This window comes from Erythrolamprus reginae, chromosome Z (genome assembly GCF_031021105.1).
Source record: "Erythrolamprus reginae isolate rEryReg1 chromosome Z, rEryReg1.hap1, whole genome shotgun sequence".
Lineage (NCBI taxonomy): Eukaryota > Metazoa > Chordata > Lepidosauria > Squamata > Dipsadidae > Erythrolamprus > Erythrolamprus reginae.
This window is the reverse complement of record NC_091963.1, coordinates 136,481,430-136,503,690: the sequence shown is the minus strand read 5'-3', so window position 1 is coordinate 136,503,690 and position 22,261 is coordinate 136,481,430. Positions and strand designations below refer to the sequence as shown.

The 22,261-nt window shown below is 40.1% G+C and overlaps 1 protein-coding gene across 1 annotated transcript in view; it reads right to left on the bottom strand.

The window, feature by feature from the left end:
- Positions 1-22,261, bottom strand: part of ITGAL (integrin subunit alpha L) — a 99,943-nt gene that overhangs the window by 46,969 nt on the left and 30,713 nt on the right. Inside the window, exons 2-6 of the mRNA XM_070728883.1 lie at positions 21,071-21,188; positions 10,471-10,565; positions 8,154-8,218; positions 999-1,113; positions 753-883 (exon numbers count right to left, since the gene is read on the bottom strand). Coding sequence (XP_070584984.1) covers positions 753-883; positions 999-1,113; positions 8,154-8,218; positions 10,471-10,565; positions 21,071-21,188 — 524 coding nt within the window. The remainder of the gene's footprint in view (positions 1-752; positions 884-998; positions 1,114-8,153; positions 8,219-10,470; positions 10,566-21,070; positions 21,189-22,261) is intronic.

The window sequence follows — 22,261 nt, the reverse complement described above, 5'->3', positions numbered from 1 at the left end:
GTTAGCTCTGGCCCAGCTCCTACTCCAAGGACTGTGGATGTGGGGGAGACATCCACATGCCACAGGCCTGTTTTGCTCCCGGTGGAATCTGATGATGAAGAATCCTCTGACCAAGAAGACATGAGTGACAGGGAAGAGGAGAGTATGGCAGACAGCTCAGAAGGAGATCAATTATCTAACTCCTCCTTGGATTCGGAACAAGAGTTAATGATACAGCCACGCATACGGAGAGCGATGCATAGGCAGCAACAACTGAGAGATCATTATCAAAGAAAATGAGGCCACCTGTGGTTGGGTGGGGCTGTGGTAATTAGTGAGGCTGCTATAAATAGCAGCCTGTGGGTTTGGCCATTGTGGAGGATTATCTGATCGTTGTGTTTCGTGCCTGCTTTGCTGACTTTGACCTTGGTGTGTTGCTTTTTCCCGCTTTGAAACTCAACCAGAGCAAAGTGTGTTTCACTTTGTGAAAGAAGAAGGACTGTGAATTGCCTCACAGCTGCAAGCTAAGTATCTCAGAACTGATAAGGGACTTGTACAAATTACCAGTTTGTTTGGAGACGAGTGCTCTTTGCTATACAAAAAGAGTGCTCCGTTTATTTGCATTTTCGGTATAAAGAACACTGTTTTGAATTGTCAAACATGTGTGTGTCTGCAATTGTATCTGTGCATTTTCGAGAGGATTCTACCAGAGAGCTCGACAGAACAGTAAATAGGTATTTGGATGGAGACTGTACTCAGTAAGAAATCCTTACGTGAACAGAACTGTTCCTCAATTCTTTCATGACGTCAATCATGAACTGCTTGATAATCAGGAATTCAGATGTTTTCATGCTTGCTGACCCATCAAAAAGAAACACCAGGTCTACTTTTCCTTTTAGGCACTCTGTGGGATGAAAGAAACTGGTTTGGATTAAATATTCCCCAAGTGATTAATAACTCCATTCCGCTGTTGTATTAACCATTACAATTAAAATATTAATAATAAAGCATCTCCTTACTTTGATATCCAGTTGTTATGTTCCTGGGGTTGTGCAGTTTGGTGTCAAACAGGTAGCAGATTCCACTTACGTAAAGGTTTTTGTCACAGTGTTGTTCAATGCCTGGCACACATGCCTGCAGAAGAGAACATTTTATTGTTATCAAGAAAATACAACCTTGTAGACAACCCTCACTAGACAGTTTAAATCAAAGGTTAGTACTTCACTTCTCTGCTACTTAATGATTAAAACTTAATGACCCTCCTGAACCAGCTGCTGCTACCTACAGTATTTCAGCCTGTTTCAATGTGTACCAAATATTTTTCAGTACTGCATTATTATTATAATTTTTTATTGGATTTGTATGCCGCCCCTCTCTGTAGACTCGGGGCAGCTAACAACAGTGGTAAAAACAACATGCAACAATCCAATACTAAAGCAGCTAAAAACCCTTATTTTAAAACCAATCATACATACAAACATACCATACATAAATTGTAGAAGCCTAGGGGGAAAGAATATCTCAGTTCCCCCATGCCTGACGACAGAGGTGGGTTTTAAGAAGCTTACGAAAGGCAAGAAGGGTGGGGGCTATTCTAATCTCTGGAGGGAGTTGGTTCCAGAGGGCCAGGGACACCACAGAGAAGGCTCTTCCTCTGGGTCCTGCCAAACAACATTGTTTAGTTGACGGGACCCGGAGAAGGCCCACTCTGTGGGACCTAACTGGTCGCTGGGATTCGTGCGGCAGAAGGCGGTCCCGGAGATAATCTGGCCCGGTGCCATGAAGGGCTTTATAGGTCATAACCAACAGTATTCCATACTTTCAGTGTGTTTCACCCACAGAATCATCTGATAGTCTGGTTGTCTTTCCCACAATCATTTCTCATTATAACATTTAACTGTTTATATTCATTCAATTGATCAATTAATAATTCAGGCATTGGTCAAGCGTTGTTTAACTTGAGAGATAAATTATATTATTTGACTTTTATTAATCTGATATTTTACTGTTATGATTGATCGCTTGACTTGGTTAGGTAATATTAATTAATGATATACTAATTAGTATAATTAATTAACTGGTTATTTGTGGTTACTGATGGATTGTTGATATTAATATTAATTAAGCCCATTATTGATATTGATTTGATTAGACTGATTGATTATTGGTATTAAATGATTGATTTGATATTAATTCCATTGATTATTGATATTAATTAACTGATTTGATTGGCTATTGATATTAATTAATTGATCTGATGAATTATTGTTACTACATTTTGATCTTTTGTCAGCCACTATTTGATTATTAACCATGCCAAACAGAAAATAAAAAACCTCCACAATCAAACACCCCCAAATGGAAGATATCTCTACCAAAGATGATATATGCTACAAATGTAACAAAACCACCAAAGAGAATGAAGGATGCAAAAAATGCTACATGTGCTCAAATTATGCCCACAATACCTGCCTGGAAGTAAACAAAAATATAGTCAATTTCCTATAAAAAGCTCCACATTTATTTCTGTCCATCATGCCTATCTATACTGGATAATCTAATTTCCATGTTTAATAGATTCCAAACCTTGAAAACAATCTTGACATCACAAAACAACAACAACAACCAATAGATTCCATGGAAGCACGCATAGAAAAATTCTTCACATCTTTGATTTAAAAAAATTACAACACAGACAAATGGAAATTCAAATGCTCAAAATCATATTCTAGGACAACAACCGTTACCTCAACTGTTCTGTCTGAGAAAATTTGCATACCGGCCACTGATTAGACAACAGTGGCCATTTGAATACCAGCCTCTGATTGGATAACACGGCTGCTGCCAGTTTTAAAATGGCTGTTAAAACTGTGCCTACCCTGTTGAACTGTATATATAGACTGTCGTTAATTTAGTGTGTGTCTTTTGCTACACAGCCTGTTAGCGATCACTTGCTGTTGTTCCAGTTCATTGTTAATAAAAACAATTTAACTACTGTACAACATGTAAATCTAATTTCCATGTCTAATAGATTCCAGACCTTGAAGACAACCTTAACACCGCAAAAAAACCCCAACCCCTATAGATTCCATGGAAGCACGCGTAGAAATATTCTTCACATCTTTGATTTAAAAAAATTACAGCACAGACAAATGGAAATCCAAACATATTCCAAGACAACAACCATTACCTCAACCACATGCACAACCACATGCAATCAATACCTCAACCATCTACCAACCATCCAAATAATATATCCTTACTCATCCTTGAATGGGAACAAAAATGTAATAACACTATTCTGTTCGGGCTTGAAGTCACAAATGAACCTGATATAGATGAAGGTCGCAATATTATTGCATCAAAATTCTCTGCTGAAGAAATCATTGACGTTTCTAGAGCTGTCCCCGAGTTTAAATATAGAGATGGCTCAGTGGCCCACAATTCTGTAGAGTCATTTGCAAAAATGAAGTCAGCAAACGAACATTCATTTATACTATAAACTCTATTAGCAGAAAACCCCAAGCCCCAAAAAACTTCACTTAAGACCTGACTTATGCGTACTATAATAAATCCAACCCCATTAACTCCGAGCAGATCTCAAAAAACATCAAGACCAAGGACAAACCGACCTGTACATTGACTACTGTGCTGGCTGCATCGAAACTAAGACCCGCAATCCACCATCCAACTTTCAAAGCACCCTCAAAACCATCCTAACTTCCAATCCACCTTCAACCAAAACCAACCCCCCATAAATAAAAACTAGGTATGCATGCCCCTTACTTCCTCAATATCAATCACTGCTAATCTTAAATGCAAACTAATGAAAATTGCTAAATTTGGCATTATATTTATCTGTGAAATATGGCTAAATGCATCTCTCCCCAACTCCATTATCACAGTAAGATATTGTGATAATGGTTTAAAGATCATGTTTACCAATCTGATCACAAAACCCATAGAGGATGTGGAGTTGCAATCTTCTATAAGAAATTACTGAACCTAAAAAAGGTGCAATTTAAACACAAACTTGATCTTCCAGAAACTATCATATGTGAATTGACCTTAAATACCACACTTCGCTTCCTACTATGTTACAGAGTCCCTGATTACAACATCACACATGCAAACAAGCTAACCTCACTACTAACGTGGGCAGCCTCCTACCCACATCATCTTATATTTCTTGGTGGCCTAAACCTACCACTTATAAACTGGATCCTAAATAAATGTACAACTGAACCCATACATTCAACCCTTCACCATGCTATTACCAATCTAGGGCTAAAATTAATTTAATATTGGATTTGTCTTGTATTGCTGTTGCTGTGAGCCGCCCCGAGTCTGCGGAGAGGGGCAGCATACAAATCTGATTAAACTAAACTAAACTAAACTAGATCAACAAGTTACTGACAAGACTAGACTCAACAATTATCTTGATCTCATCTTCTGCAATAGTTTACACTCAATTTACGGACTACAAATAAAAGAACCATTTTCCAACAGTGACCATAGCGCAATTGATTTTTGTCTCAACGTCGTTACAGAAACCACCTTAATAATGGGATAATCAATTACAACTTTAAAAAAGCCAACTATGATATCATAAACGCCACTCTCTGCTCTCTTGATTGGCATACACTATTCCCTGGCTGTGATACTGCTGAAGACTGCTACAATTTTTGTTCATAAATCAATAGGTCATTAAATTATATGTACCACTAATAATCACCAAACCAAGAAAAATAAATTACCCATAAAAATAAGGAAGCTCCAATCCCAAAAAAGATCTCTTTGTTAAAAAAAATAAAACAGGCTACGTTGCAAACTGACCAAAGACTGAATGTACCAACTGCCACATCAATCAAGAAGTAAATCTTCTCTGTACAAAGTCCACACGTGCATTCTACAATTTGTAAACAACCAACTCAAAGACTCAAGATCCCTTAAAGAACTGAATGGTAAAGACTATCATGATAAAACAGTTAAAGGCAACCTCTTTATCACATTCTTCAGCTCAGTCTTTGTAATCAGCAATGGCTCATGCCCAATATTTCCTAGTTGTACCACAATCAACTTCAACTATCTAACACAAATCAATTTTACAGAAGATAACATTAGAAAGATATTATGCAACCTAAAACCATCTCTATCTATTGGACCTGATGGACTATGTGCACACTTCTTAAAAAAGCTGTCCACAACCATATAATTCTGGAGCCGACTAGAAGTCCCGTTTTCCCACCATAGAGTCTCCTCCTTGTGTAGTGCCTTTTGTCCTCTGCTGACCGGAAATCCAGTTCCTCCACTATAGAGTCTCCTCTTAGTGCTGCATTTCCCCCCCTATGCATTTCCTAACTTGGTGGGTTCCTACCGCTACGGTCCAAGGCACCACATGAGTAGGAACCCACTGATGATGTAATTTTGGTGAATAAAGGCTGGCATTAAGATGAGGATGGCTGGGAGGCCTTTTTCCAACATGAAGACACCGGGTTTCTACTGATGCAATGCTCTGGACTGCCTTGGTAAGAACCCACCACTAGTCTTAACCCAAAGGCCTATTAATTGCGGAACGGACCAGCGACAGGGAGCCACAGCAGCGGGATGAAAGAGCCATATGCGGCTCTACACTGCCCCCTACTGCTTAGTAGCTTAGTGAGATTAGAGCAGCCATCAGATATTATGTTTGTTTATGTTGATTTGGGGGAGTACTTAATGCTTCCTAAGCTTGCTTTCCTTCCTTCAAACCAGAGGTGGGTTCCAGAAAGTTCTGACCAGTTCTGGAGAACCAGTAGCAGAAATTTTGAGTAGTTCAGAGAACCGTTAAATACCACCTCTGACTGCCCCTGCCCCCATCTATTCTCTGCCTCCTGAGTACCAGCTGATCAGGAGGGGATGGAGATTTTGCAGTATCCTTCCCCTGCCACACCCACTGCACCACACCATGCCCACAGAATCGGTAGTAACGTTTTTTAAAAAAATCCCACCATTGCTGCAAGTCTTTCATCATGAGGCTGAAGAACATTATCAATATAGGGAGAAATAGAGTTTGCTGGCTCTTTATATGTGGCATCTTAATTTGGGTGCTGATTGGGGTGTTGTTTCTTCCCTGATTGTTTTTTGAGTACTTCTCTTAATAGGTGTGGGATGAAAAAGGATGTCTGTGAAGATTCTCAGTTATCCCGGTCATGGTTGTCCCAAAGGTGCTTTTTTTCTTTGTTTCTCCTTGAAGACATTTTGCTTCTCATCCAAGAAGCTTCTTCAATTCTGAGTCAGAATTGAGTCAGTACTGAATAAGCTTCTTGGACGAGAAGCTAAATGCCAGAAGTTGGAAGGGAGACTACAAGGCCATAAGGACCAGCTTGAAGATGACGAGTGGGACCTTGTTGAAACGTCGCCAGGAATCTCTGAAACTTACACAGGAAGAAACTCGAATACAGTGTTCCCTTGATTTTCGCGGGGGATGCGTTCCGAGACCGCCTGCGAAAGTGGAATTTCCGCGAAGTAGAGATGCGGAAGTAAATACACTATTTTTGGCTATGAACAGTATCACAAGCCTTCCCTTAACACTTTAAACCCCTAAATTGCAATTTCCCATTCCCTTAACAACCATTTAGATTATTACTCACCATGTTTATTTATTAAAGTTTATTTTAAATTTTTTTATTAAAGGCGGACAAAAGTTTGGCGATGATGTATGACATCATCGGGCGGGAAAAACCGTGGTATAGGGGAAAAAACCGCAAAGTATTTTTTAATTAATATTTTTGAAAAACCGTGGTATAGCCGTTTCACGAAGTTTGAACCCGCGAAAATCGAGGGACCACTGTATATCAAGACCTTCATACCTGTACCTGTGAAAATGTACGAATATCCACAGACACATACACACACACACACACACACACATATATAAAAAGATGGTGGCGCCCATAGACTGGCCCTGACCGATCTGGTTCGGTGACATCATCATGACATCATCAGCAGGTCACTACCAGTTTGGGCAAACCAGTCTGAAATGGAAGGAATCTACCCCTGCTCCTGTTATATCTTCTTTGGCTGTGGGCCTTTCGGTTGCTTAGGATAGGTCTGGATAGATTTTGTTGGTTTATCATGATGCCTAGGTTTGTATGGTGGAAGTTTCAAATAAATCTCACACAAGGATGCTCATGCCTGAGAAATTTTGGTAATTTTCTTGTTTTTGCTTCATGGAAGAAGAAAAATTGCCAAAAATCAGCGAAAACTCAGAATAATTTGTTTTTCATAACACTTGAAATAATTAACCAGCAAAATAATTTCCAGCACAAGTTTGATCAAAATATATGGACGCTGAGTAAATACTTGTCTGCAAGAAATGATGCCTGCATTTAAATTCCTGTCCACTTAAATACTGCTTTTCTTCTAACATTGACTCAGGAATGAGAAGCAATTTTAAAGATGTTGTCACTTATTTCTGTTTACTTCAACTGCCACATATTTTAGCCTGGGAAATTGGGAGGGGTGTTTTTGTTGGAGCAATAGAAAGTTGGTCATAACAAAATTCTTTACTCAAGGACAAATGCCTGCACCTGTTGGGGACCGCATCCAGTTGAATGTGAAGATTAGGTTGGACCTTGTAATGTAACGGTGGGTGTGGGGCAGGGATGTGAACTTTCAGCTGGGTGGGAAATCATTGAAGTTTTTAGATTTGGGTTTCCATAGATTTGCTCATAAGACATCTCTGTGTCGTCAGGCATGGGGGAACTGAGACATCTCCCCCGGGCATATACAATTTATGAATGGTATGTGTGTATGTATGTGTGTTTAGAAAATGGGGTTTCTTTTAAATGTTTTTAGTAGAAATTTAGATTTGTTGTAAACTGTTTTTTCACTTTGTTGTGAGCCGCCCCGAGTCTGCGGAGAGGGGCGGCATACAAATCTAAATAAATAAATAAATAAATAAATAAATAAATAAATAAATAAATAAATAAATAAATAAACAAACAAACAAACAAACAAATAAATAAATAAATAAATCTCTAATAAATTGGAACTTTGAGGAACTTCTATCCTCGGAGGTTTATTTAGTTGGGGGTGTTTTCTGAAACCATGACAGATCTATCTCTACCTGTCAGAGAGCATTTTAAATCCATGCCTAAACTTATTTTCATGCCCCTCCAGATCAAACTCACAATCATTTTATTTCCCTCTATATTGCTTGCCAGGGTCATGCCGAGATGGGGTACTGGAGATTTCTCTGCAAAAAAGAGAACAACAGAAAAAGATTAATTGGTTAATTGGAGATATTTCATAAATTTCCTCCTTACAGTTAGTGCTCGGCTTATGACCATAATTGGGAACAGAACTTTCATTCATTCATTCATTCATTCATTTATTCATTCATTCATTCATTCATTTATTGGACTTGTATGCCACCCCTCTCCGTAGACTCGGGGCGGCTCACAACATATCAATAACCAAACAGTAAGCAATAATACAGCTAGATCCAATTAATATAAACACTTAATTTAAAACATTATAAAAAGCCAAACATTAAAATCATAAACTGTAAACATACCAAACATTCAATGTCCAGAGGCTGGGTTCTGATGCCCCCAAGCCCCCATTAGGTTCTTACAAAAGGCAAGGAGAGTGGGGGCAATACGAATCTTTGGGGGGAGCTGATTCCAGAGGGCCGGGACCCTCACAGAGAAGGCTCTACTCCTGGGTTGACAGGTTGACAGGACCTGGAGAAGGCCGACTCTGTGGGACCTAACTGGATGCTGGGATTCATGCAGCAGATGGCGATCCTGTAAATAATCTGGTCCAATGCCGTGTAGGGCTTTGTAGGTCATGACCAACACTTTGAATTGTGTCTGGAAACCAATCAGGAGCCAATGCAGTCCGCAGAACATGGGCATTGCTAAGAGAGGTAGTTTTAAGTGAGTTGTCACTGGTTTTATGACTTTTTTTGCTATGGTTGTTAAGTGGATCAGCCTAGTTGTTCAAAGAACCACATGATTATTAAGCAAATGTGGCTTCGCTCATTGTGTTTGCTTGTCAGAAGCCATCTGGCAAGTCACAAATGATGAACACATGACTCCAGCGCACTGCAACCATCACAAATATATGCTGATTGTCAAATGCCCAAATCGTCAAAGGCAGCATGACCAATGCTGCCTGTGATGATTGTAAATGTAAGGACAGGCCATAAGTCACTTTTTTCAGGGCTGAAAAAAGTCGGTAAACAAATGATTGTAAATCGAGGACTATCTGTGTCCACAGATATTAATCCTTTAGATTAGATTAGATTAGATTTATTGGATTTATATGCAGCCCCTTTCCGTAGACTCGGTGCGGCTCACAACAATGGTAAACAATACATAATAATAAATCTAATATTTAGCAATCTAAATTACAGTTTTAAGTTAAAAAATCCAAAAGAACCCCAATATATATAAAAAACAAGATCTGTTTCAGAATATTTAATCTAGCTTCTGACCACCTTCTTCTCTTCCCCTGCTGTCCTCGCACATACATCCATGGAGGCGTAACACTTAGACATATAGACTTATAGAACTTTTAGGAGCCCTGATGGCATAGTGGTTGGAATGCAGTACTGCAGGCTACTTCAGCTGCCTGCCAGCTGCCTGCAATTTGGCAGTTCCAATCTCACCAGCTCAAGGTTGACTCAGCCTTCCCTCCTTCCTAAGTCTGTAAAATGTGGACCCAGATTGTTGGGGGTGAGAGGCTGACTCTGTAAACTGCTTACAGAGGGCTATAAAGCACTATGAAGCAGTATATAAGTGCTATTGATATATACCGTTTCACTGTGCTTTACAGCCTTCTCTAAGTGGTTAACAGAGTCAACATACTGCCCCCCAACAATCTAGGTCAGTGATGGCGAACCTTTTTTTCAGGTGCCAAAAGAGTGTGGGTGTGCGCTATAGTGCATGCGCGAGTGCCCACACCCATAATTCAATGCCTGGGGAGAGTGAAAGCAGCTTCCCCCACCCCTCATATGCCCTCTAGAGGCCTGAAACAGCCTGTTTTCCAACTTCTGGTTAGTCCAGTAGGCTTGTGTTTTGCCCTTTCCAGGCTCCAAAGGCTTCCCTGGAGCCTAGGGAGGGTAAAAACGCCCTCCCCCATCCCTCCAAAGGCTCTCTGGAACCCAAAACACTCTCCCAGAGGCTCTGTGCAAGCCAAAAATTAGCTGGCTGGCACACACATGCACATTGGAGCTGAGCTTAGCCAATGGCCCACGTGCCAGCAGATATGGCTCACCATCACTGATCTAGGTCCTCATTTTACCAACTTCAGAAGGATGGAAGGCTGAGTCTACCTTGAGCCGGTCAGGATTGAAGTCCTGGCTGTAGACAGAGTCTGCCTGTAGTACTGCACCAGATAGCATCTCTACTTTTTAGAAAATCAAGGTCTTTCTCCACCATTGCATCCTTCAATGGGCCTTTTATTCACAGCCACAAAAGAATGTAAAACCCTTCATTTTACCTTCAAATGGAATGTCCTCACAATCTTGGCTCTTGAAATTACATTGGTACACTTTGCCTGTAGAGTTCTGCTCTCCGGGGGCTCCCACAATGACCCTGGAAGAGAATAAATAGAGGGGGTGGGATAATATTAATAATAACAAGTTAATGTTTTTCCTAATAGTTCCAACTACAATTCTGTATTCTGCTGGTTTATTTTTCCTGAAAATGGTTGGAAAACCAATTTTGAAATTTTAATCTTGTCTTTTTTTATTATTACTTTTCTTCCTAACTATTTTGTTATGAATATAGTATATACATGACAACCTGAAAATATTGTAGAATTGGTACTTTAGTCATTCAAAATTCTTTGGGCCTATTTTGCAAGGGATAGGAAACTAATACATTGATACCTTGTCTTACGAACCCCTTGTCATACGAACTTTTCAAGATACGAACCAGGGGTTTAAGATTTTTTTGCCTGTTCTTCCGAACTATTTTCACTTTACGAACCTGCCGCCGTCGCTGGGATGCCCTGCCTCCGAACTTCCGTTGCCAGCTGAAGTGCCCGTTTTCACGCTGGTGGGATTCCCCTGAGGCTCCCCTCATCTTATGAACTTTTCACCTTATGAACCTCATCCTGGAACCAATTAAGTTCGTAAGACAAGGTATATCACTGTATTATATTATAATATTATAATAATAATATTATAATAAACTTATATTAATTAGTACTCAGCTAAAGGGAACCATATGTACTGATATATATGTGTTACTCTATTTTTATATACATTTTCTTTTTAATGTCATAGAAGAATGGAATGGAATGGAATAGAATGGGACTTTGGAGGTTTTCTAGTCCAACCCCCTGCTTACGCAGGAAACCCTACAAACAGATGGTTATCCAACATCTTCTTAAAAACTTCCAATTTTGGAACATTCACAACTTTTGGAGGCAAGCTGTTCACTGATTAATTGTTCTAACTATCAGGAAATTTCTTCTTAGTTCTAGGTTGCTTCTCCCCTGGATTGGTTTCCATCCATTGCTTGTTCTGCCTTCAGGTGCTTTGAAGAATAATTTATTTTTTGTCTTTTCTGTTCTGGTTTTTTTCCTTCTTATTTTTTTCTTTTAAAATGTGGTGTTTTGTACTTTAACTTTTTTAAACTTTTTTTGAATAAAATAAAAGTAGAATTTAAAAAACCAACTCGGGCCTGTATTTCTTGGAGGAAGAAAACATACAGGGAATGATTGACCATTAGCCTGTTCCTGCTGTTTTACCAAATGATTAAAAAAAGTAAATTCTAATTTGATATATAAATAAATAAGTTCCTGCAAGTCCTGGAAGAACATTCGCATTTGTCCTGCTCCATGCAAAGAAGTAAAATAAATAGGTAACTTCACCCTACCTGTTTCCCTGTTTTCATGACAGATTTATTTTATTTATTTTATTTGGTTTTTATGCCGCCCTTCTCCTTAGACTCAGGGCGGTTTACAACATGTTAGCAATAGCACTTTTTAACAGAGCCAGCCTATTGCCCCCACAATCCGGGTCCTCATTTTACCCACCTCGGAAAGATGGAAGGCTGAGTCAACTTTGAGCCGGTGCTGAGATTTGAACCGCTGACCTACAGATCTACAGTCAGCTTCAGTGGCCTGCAGTACAGCACTTTACTTGCTGTGCCACCCCGGCTCTGTGTGCATTTAATTAGTTATTTGTAAAAAAAACAACCCCCCAAAAAGAATAATTGCAATAGGATGACATTACCAGACTACTAAACTGCCATTCCCCTATATCAGGGGTAGGCAAAGTTGGCTCTGCTATGACATGTGGACTTCAACTCCCAGAATTCTTGAGCTAGCATGATAGGCTCATGAATTCTGGGAGTTAACGTCCACAAGTCATAGAAGAGCCAACTTGCCTACCCCTGCCCTATATTAAAATTCCCACTGAAAGCAATGAATGGAGCAATGCAGTTTTATCTTGGCCTTAATGTTGTAATGTTGTACCCAACTATCGTAACTGTTTATGTTTCTGGATACAGCAAATGAGTCAGCAGAAAACTCAACTCAGCTGTTGTACACAGATGATAGCCTAATAATGGAGCAACCTTTAGTCTGAAGAGGACAAAATAAATCAAGAAAATCAATTAACTGAACAATTAATCAGCGGAACAGCTTGCTTCAATAAGTTGTGGGTGTTCCATCACTAGAGGTTTTTAAGAAGAGATTGGACAACTATTTGTCCAAAATGATATAATGCTGCGATGGTGAACCTATGGCACATGTGCCACAGGTAGCACACAGAGACATATCTGAGGGCACGCGAGGCTTTGCCCTGTGTCAGCTCCAACGTGCATGTGCTCATGGGCCAGCTGATTTTTGGCCTTCCAGAGGGTGGGAGGAGGCCATTTTCGCCCTGTCCAGGCTTCAGGAAAGCCTCCAGAGTCTGTGGGTGGCGAAAAACAGACCCAAAGGGCCTACCAGAAGTTCAGAACAAACTTCCAATAGGCCTGTTGGACCATTTTTCACCCTCCACAGGCTTCAGGAAATGGCCCCATGGGCCTATCAGAAGTCCGAAGGCTTCAGTGAGGCCTGCAAGTATGTGTGCGGTGGGATGGAGAGTGGGGATGTATGTGTGCATGCACAAGGGGAGGGCATCACATTTTGGATGTGGGCACACGTGCGTATGCTATTGCGTGCATGCACACCCTTTTGGCACCTGAGCAAAAAAATGGTTCGCCATCACTGATATAGTGTGTCCTGCTCAAGCATAGAGTTGCACTAGAAGATCTCAAAAGTCCCCTCCAACTCTGTTATTCTGTTAAAACCTCAGCTTTGGCTATCTGTTATTCTGTTAAAACCTCAGCTTTGATTATCAGCTTTGACTATCACAGACTATCTCAACAAACGGTTCCCTTCACATGACCAAGACACAACCAATTTGATGTCAACCTTAACCCAACCTCAGCCGAAAGCAATGGCTGTCTTCCCCTTTTCTTGTTCCACGTCAAAGGTGGCGTTTTGTTTTCCAATTTTAATCTGCCGCAAATAGTTCCATGATAATATTAAAGAGGGGGACAGTTCCTCCCCACCCCCACCAGCCAGAATTACTGTGAACATCTTCTTCCTGATTTCCGACCAATGGTTTTTAAGATTGTTCATCTTTAGACAGTGTTTTAAAAATGGCTTTCCCACTTCTCATGAGTGGCAGGAGATAGGAGGAAGAAGATTCACTTTCCTGCAAGAAAGAGTGGCCGAAGAATGGCTTTCCGAGGGCCTCTGTGGTACAGTGGTTAGAGTGAAGTACTGCAAGCTATTTCTGCTGTTCACCAGCTACCAGCAGTTTGGCAGATCGAATCTCAGTAGGCTCAAGTCAAAGGCTTTACAGAAGTCTATATAAATTGTGTCTATTGTTTTGCCCTTGAGGTCCATATGTTTTTGCAGTGTAGTAGTTGCAGGGTAATTTTTTCCTGAAACTGAATTGCTTGTTTGAAAGTAGGTTGTTAGTTTCTTGGTGGAGGGTAATGGATTGTTTTATTTTTTTTATATTTATTTATTTATTTATTTATTTATTTATTTATTTATTTATTTATTTATTTAGTCAAACTAGTATAGAATTTTTGTTTTTATTAACATAACATAAGTAGAAAGTAATGATAGAAAGGACAAAAAGACAGTAAGACAAAGACAGTAGGCACAATGGTGCGCTTATGCACGCCCCTTACAGACATCTTAGAAAAGGGAGAGGTCGACTGTAGATAATATAAGATTGAAGATTTTGGGGTTAGGGGAAGAAACAACAGAGTCAGGTAGTGAATTCCTGGCATTGACCACTCTATTGCTGAAGTCGTATTTTTTGCAGTCTAGTTTGGAGCGATTTACATTTAGTTTATATCTATTGCGTGCTTTTATGTTGTTGTTGTTAAAGGTGAAGTAGTCATTAACAGAGAGGACATTTTGGTGTCTGATTTTATGAACCACAGTTAATTCAGATTGGAGGCGATGTAGTTGTAAATTGTCTAAACGTAGTATTTGAAGTCTGGAGGAGTAAGGTAATTTGTTTCGAAAGGAGGAGTGGAGGACTCTTTTTCTGAAATATTTCTGGACTCTTTCAATTGTATTAATGTCTGTTATGCAATGTGGGTTCCATACAGATAGGCTCTATTCAAGAATTGGTCTGACAAATGTTTTGTATGCTCTGGTTAGCAGTTCAGTGTTTCTAGAGAAGAAGTTACGTAAGATTAAGTTTCCAACTCTTAATGCTTTTTTGGCAATGCTGTTACAGTGGGCTCTAGCACCTAATCCCTAGCATCTAATCACCAATTATGATTGATTCCATGATTTTGCATGGTAGTTTCCTGCCAACTCTCATATTGGATGGCAGAACTTAGCTTTATTTGAGATGGAAGAGTCCAGAAGCCGGTTCATTATGACAATGTTCTTCAATGAGGAAGTTGCAGCATCTGAATTCCTGCTCTAAAGGGGAACCCTTCCCTTAAAATAATAGGTATCCATTTTACTTCCTTCTCTATTCCACTATTAGCCTTTACTCTCACTTCCTCAAAATTAGAGTGGTGGGAAGGTAGGAGAAACAAAAACAAAAAGGGAACCTGGTTGGAAATAGCCACCCTTCTCCTAGCTATAAATAAATGCAGAGTAAACATTCCCTGAAACAGAACAACACAGTTCAAACTCAAAGCTAGGGAAACTAGCAAGAATAAATAAAGCACCTGATGTCCAGCCAACTAGTGCTTGGAGGCTGTGAGTATGTGAATGGGACAAATCCAGTTCCAATGAAATCTCAACCAATCAATATTAATCGTCAATAGACAATTGGGCAAATTAGTAGCAATAGCTCTGAGAATTACAGGTAGTCTTTGATCTATAACTACAACTGAGCACCAAATTTCTGTTGCTAAGGAAAACACTTGTTAAATGAATTTTGCCCCTATTTCATGGCCTTTCTCGCTACTGTTGTCAAGTGAATCATTCAGTCATTAAGCAAATCTGTTTTCCCCATTGACTTTGCTCATTGGAAACTGCCCGGGAAGGGCATAAATAGCAATCACGTGACCTTGGCACCTGACAACCAGCACAAATATATGCCAGTTGCCCAAAAGCTTGAATTTATGCAATGGTCATAAGTGTGAAAAACAATCATAAGTCGTTTTTCAGAGTTGTTGTAACTTCAGTCACTAGACAAATGCTTGGAAATCAAGGATAACTTGTAGTTTTGATGAAGTAATGTTCTGAAGTTGTAAATGCTCCAACACTGGAAGTTTTTAAAAAGAGACTGAATAACCATTTGTCTGAAACGGTATATGGCAGTGATGGCAAATCTCTTTTTTTTTGGGTGCCGAAAGAGCGTGAATGCTCACACCTATAATTCAATGCCTGGGGAGGTTGAAAACAGCTTCCCCCACCCCGCAGAGGCCCTCTGGAGACCAGAAATGGCCTGTTTCCCAACTTCTGGTGGATCCAGTAGGCTCATGTTTCACCCCTCCAGGCTCCAAAGGCTTCCCTGGAGCTGGGAGAGGGTAAAAATGCCCTCCTCCACACACACCCAGAGGCTCTGCCAAAAACCCCTCCCAGAACCTCTATGTGAGCCAAAAATCAGCTGGCCAGCACAAGCTATGGCAATGGCTCGTGTTCAAGCAGATATGGCCCGGGGTGCTACCTGTGGCACCTCTGCCATAGGTTCTCCATCTCTAGTACAATGGTACCTCTACCTAAGAATGCCTTTACTTAAGAACTTTTCTAGATAAGAACTGGGTGTTCAAGGTTTTTTTGCCTCTTCTTAAGAACCATTTTCTACTTAAGAACCCAAGCCCAGAAAATTTTTCCAGGAAATTTGAGAGCAGCGCAAAGGCCCGGCCAGTTTCCTGCCATTTGACACGGGTTTCTCTCTCTGGCACAGTGTGTGGGAGCCAGCCTCGCGCTGGGTGTATGGGAGGTGCGTGCTCCTCCTCATTGCCTCAAAGTTCCTCTTTTTTTTTTTGTCTTAAAGTTTTGGATTTTTTAAATTCCCCTCACCTCACCTTCTTCCTTCGTCAGTGACTGTCTTCTCTTCTTCCTCCTCCCCCCACCTAAATTCCAAACTTTTATTTCTTTCCAAATGGTTTTGCATGCATTATTTACATTGATTCCTATGGGAAAAATTGCTTCTATTTACAAACATTTCTACTTAAGAACTTGGTCACGGAATGAATTAAGTTCTTAAGTAGAGGTACCACTGTATAGGGTTTCCTGCCTAAGCAGGGGTTTGGACTAGAACAGGGGTAGGCAAAGTTGGCTCAGGCCTGATCATGTTAGCTCAGGAATTCTGGGAGTTGAAGTCCATATGTCATAGAAGAGCCAACTTTGCTACCCCTGGACTAGAAGATCTGCAAGGTCCTTTTTGTTATTCTATTGTGTTCTGTTCTGTTCACAACTTAAGAGTTCTTCTTGGCTGATGGAAACTGGAACCCGGGTAATTTAGCTGCAGATGATACATCAGCTACAAATCTACAAGGACCAAGATGCCTTTGGGGTGATAATCAATGTCCCCATAGCCCCTTGGATGAGCTGTGGACTACAAGTAATCTTTGACTTATGACCACAAGTAGAACTAGAATTTCTATTGCTAAGTGAGTCCTTCAGGATTGGGTGGCATAGAAGTTGAATAAATAATAATCATAGTAATAATTGATAAGTAAACTGCACCTGATTTTACAACCTATTTTTGCCCCAATTGTTAAATATATCACTGTTAAGTGAATCATATGGTCATTCAATGAGTCTGGCTTCTCCCATTGACCTTGTTTGTCAGAAGCCAGCTGGGAAGGTTGTAACTGAGTCCTCGGAGAGGGGTGGCATATCAATCCGATAGATAGATAGATAGATAGATAGATAGATAGATAGATATAGAGATAGATAGATAGATAGATGATAGATAGATGATAGATAGATAGATAGATAGAAAGATAGATAGATAGATAGATAGATAGAAAGATAGATAGAAAGATAGATAGAAAGAAAGAAAGAAAGAAAGATAGAAAGATAGATAGAAAGAAAGATAGATAGATGATAGATAGATAGATAGAAAGAAATAAAGAAAGATAGAAAGAAAGATAGATAGATAGATGATAGATAGATAGAAAGAAAGAAAGATAGATAGATAAATAGATAGATAGATAGAAAGATAGATAGATAGAAAGATAGAAAGATAGATAGAAAGAAAGAAAGATAGATAGATAGATAGATAGATAGAAAGATAGATAGATAGAAATATAGATAGATAGAAAGAAAGAAAGATAGAAAGATAGATAGAAAGAAAGAAAGAAAAATAGATAGATAGATAGATAGATAGATAGATAATCATATGTCACCTTTTTTCCCTATAATTTTCATTCTAACAGTCACTGACTGGTTGCAAGTTGAAGACTGTACTTGTCAAGATTGAAAAATGCTTAAGATTCCTGTGACTATTATGGTTTTTCAACTTGCCAAAGAATTGGGAGGACGGATGGGTGAGAAGGAATGTGGAGGGTACAATCTCCAACCGTGAAACCCAAGGACACTTCTGCAGATGTGGACTGTTATCAAAACAAAAGACTGGTTCCTAATTAGACAACCTGGCTCATTCCATGGGAGGTGGGGATGAAACCCATCTTTAACTATATAGGGATGTGCGGGAAAATTAGTTTTGTTTTCTTCTGTGCCAAATTGATAAACTCAATAAAGTTTTGCTTTTGAGATTTTAAAGTTCCGGAAGATGCCTGCTTTTATTGGGTCTATTAATTAGACAGTTGACAGTACTGTAGCATATTCTTTGAAGATGATCCAGACATTACAACTGTATAAAATGTAGTACATGGAATTGTGACAAAGCAACACTATGTGGCTGAAAAAACAGATACTGTATTTTGAAATTGCTGCATTGGTTGTCAATCAGCTTCCAAAATGCTGACAAAACACATATTTAGAATAGAATAGAATAGAATTCTTTATTGGCCAGGTGTGATTGGACACACGAGGAATTTGTCTTGGTGCATATGCTCTCAGTGTACATAAAAGAAAATATATATCTGTCATGAATTATGTGGTACAACACTTAATGATTGTCACAGGGGTCAAGTAAGCCATGAGGAAACAATCAGTATTAATAAAAATCTTAGTATACAAGCAACAAGTTACAGTCATACAGTCCTAAGTGGGAGGAAAAGGATGATAGGAATGATGAGAAAAACTAGTAGAATAGAAGTGCAGACTTAGTAAAACGTTTGAAAGTGTTGAGGGAAATATTTGTTCTTTTGTCTAGTTGTCTTGGTGTGCAGTGCTCGGTAGTGACGTTTTGAGGGTAGGAGTTGAAACAATTTATTTTTATGTGGGCAAGCATTAGAGTATTTTTTATTTAGTATTTAAGCTTATCAGGATAGACAAGCAAACACTTTTCTTACAAAATCAGGCTTAACCAATATACTGAATTACAGGAACTTTACTGTATTTTTTTTCCTTATCTTCAACCATCTCTACTTCTGATGTATTCTCACCTCCGTAATTCTCACTCTACATACATTGTCTTTCTTTTTGTATTCTTAGTGTCTGGTGTTAAATTGCAAACACGTCTCAATGTGAGTTTCCCTTCTTTGCATGATGAGTCACATTAAAGCATTAAAAACTTGACATAAAAAAAGGATGCTAATTCTACTTCCCCCACCTCACTCCTATAATTAGCAATAGCACTTAGACTTATATACAACTTCACTTATATACCACTTCACAGTGCGGTTTATAGAGTCAGCCTATTGCTCCCAACAATCTGGGTCCTCATTTTATTAACCTCAGAAGGATGGAAGGCTGAGTCAACCTTGAGCTGGTGAGAATCCAACTACCCAACTGCTGGCAGTCGGCAGTCGGCAGTCAGCAGAAGTTGCCTGCAATACTGCATTCTAGCCACTGTGCCATCACGGCTCTTAATTACGAGGAATCCCAACAGGCAATCCAATTTCTCCCTGCAAAACCTGGGCTATGCAGCTAGTCCTCAACTTACAGCCATAATTATGTTTGGTGGCATGTTTGTTAAGTGAGGTATCACATGAAAACACTCAATTTTACAACCTTTTTTGCCATGGTCGTTAAGCGAGACTTGTAACTTTTGGCTAGTGTCCCCATTGATTTTGCTTGTTGGAAACCAGCCATGAAGGCTGCAGATGACAAGAACGTGACTCTCGGATGCTGCTAGCCTCATAAACATCTGCCAGTTTTCCAGGGACCTGAATCACAATCAGGTAACTACAGGCAGTGCTCTGAGCTCCAAATTTCTGTTGATAAATAAGTTAAGTGAGTTTCGCTTCATTTTACAACTTTTCTTGTTTACTGTTTTTAAGTGAGTCACAACAAGTGTTAAGTGAGTTAAATGTACACTTGTATGTACACTGAGAGGATATGCACAAAAGACATAGAAACATAGAAGACGGACGGCAGAAAAAGACCTCATGGTCCCTCTAGTCTGCCCTTATACTATTTTCTGTATTTTATCTTAGGATGGATATATGTTTATCCCAGGCATGTTTAAATTCAGTTACTGTGGATTTATCTACCACGTCTGCTGGAAGTTTGTTCCAAGGATCTACGACTCTTTCAGTAAAATAATATTTTCTCACGTTGCTTTTGATCTTTCCCCCAACTAACTTCAGATTGGGTCCCCTTGTTCTTGTGTTCACTTTCCTATTAAAAACACTTCCCTCCTGGACCTTATTTAACCCTTTAACATATTTAAATGTTTCGATCATGTCCCCCCTTTTCCTTCTGTCCTCCAGACTATACAGATTGAGTTCATGAAGTCTTTCCTGATACGTTTTATGCTTAAGACCTTCCACCATTCTTGTAGCTCGTCTTTGGACCCGTTCAATTTTGTCAATATCTTTTTGTAGGTGAGGTGAAAACAAATTCCTTGTGTGTCCAATCACAGTTGGCCAATAAAGAATTCTATCCTATCCTATCCTATCCTATCCTATCCTATCCTAAATGAATCTAGTTTCCCCATTAATTTTGCTTGTCATAAGGGCAATCACACGATCCCGGGATAATGTAACCATCATAAATACGAGTCAGTTGACAAGCATCTGATCGCGGGTGGATTCCCATTACTGCTGCTACCGGTGCGCTATGCGTGCAGCTTCTGTTCTCCTGTGTGCATGTGTGCATGTCCTAGTGTCTTTTTGCTTCTGTGCATGCGCAGGAAGCAAAATCTTGTGAGGGGACGTGCATGAGAGATTTGGGCGATTTCTTTTGCTTCTGCACATGCGCAGAAGCAGAAAATTGCCCAAATCTCACACATGCATGTTCCCTTGCAAAATTTTGCTTCCTGTGCATGTGCAGAAGCAAAAACATGCTGGGATGCATGCACACACATGCAGGAGAACAGAAGCTGTGCACGCAGTGCAACTTTCGCTACCAGTGCGCCGTCCTCATCCGTACCGGTATTTACCCTATACTAATTCTGATAGTCACAAATGCAAGGACTATTTTTATAAGTCACTTTTTTCAGCGCCATTCCAAAGTCAAATGGTCATTAAATCAAAGGTCATAAGTGGAGGACTGTGATATATCAAAGGTGGGAACAAAGAGGGTGGGCTACCTTGCTTCTGAGCCTTTTCCAAGTTGGAGGACCTGATAACCAAAGTGCTTGCTCTCGTCCGATGCGAAGACCATCGCTGGAAAAGGATCGACGTTGTACCCCAAAGATAGTGAGGGGCCTGTAAAAGAAAAAAAGAAAAGGAGTCGTCTTTATCCAGGGTAGAGAAATAAAAATATATCAAGTACAGGCAGTCCTTGACATACGACCATAATAAAGCCTGCCCATCACAGTCACAAGTCAGGACGGTCGTAAATCCCGCCCCGATTTTATAAAAACTTTTGTGTTGATCATTAAGCAAATACCACAGTCATTTAGTGAACCAATGGTTGGGTATGATGGTGTGTGTTTTTTTTGCAGAAAACTGGAAGTAACTGCTGGTTGGGTGTGCGCGGTTTTGCGGTTTCGCCCTTTCGGCACCTGAGCAAAAAAAGATTTACCATCACTGCTATATTATTATTATTATTATTTATTTTATTATTATTTATTAGATTTGTATACTGCCCCTCTCCGAAGACTCGGGGTGGCTCACAACAATAGATTATATTATAACATCTCAGACAAGTGACTGCCCAGTCTCTTCTTAATAACCTCTAGTGATAAAGCCTCTACAACAGTGGTTCTGAACCTTTCTAATGCTGCAGCTCCTTAACACAGTTCCTCATGTTGTGTTGACCCCCAACCAGGGATGGGCAGCAGGCAGGACGGGGTGGAGTGCAGCTCCATCAGTGGAAATTTATTTATTTATTTATTGGATTTGTATGCCGCCCCTCTCCGAGGACTCGGGGCGGCTCACAACATAAAGGAAGCTGTGTGCCCAATGCCAGCAGACCATCCCACCTGCCCATCCTGCTCCTCCTCCTTGGAAAGTGGCAGGGAGACCAGCACCGGCAAGAGTTGCAGGGGGCCCATTTCCTCCCCCCTCTTTTCTCAACAGCTGATTGGCACCCATTCGCCTAGCTACCCAGCCTGAGGCAGGGAGTGACCCAGGAAGGAGACCATGGGAAAATGCGAAGCAAATTGTCGCAACAGAGAGCGACACTGGGGAGGTTGTAAATCGAGGACTTAACAGTTCACTGGAATGATGATGATCGTTCAAGTCACTCTCACCTGGTCATATGACCGGCAAGCCACTCCTACCCAGTCATGTGACCATCAAGCCACACCCACAAAATAAGCCACACCCCCAGTGTG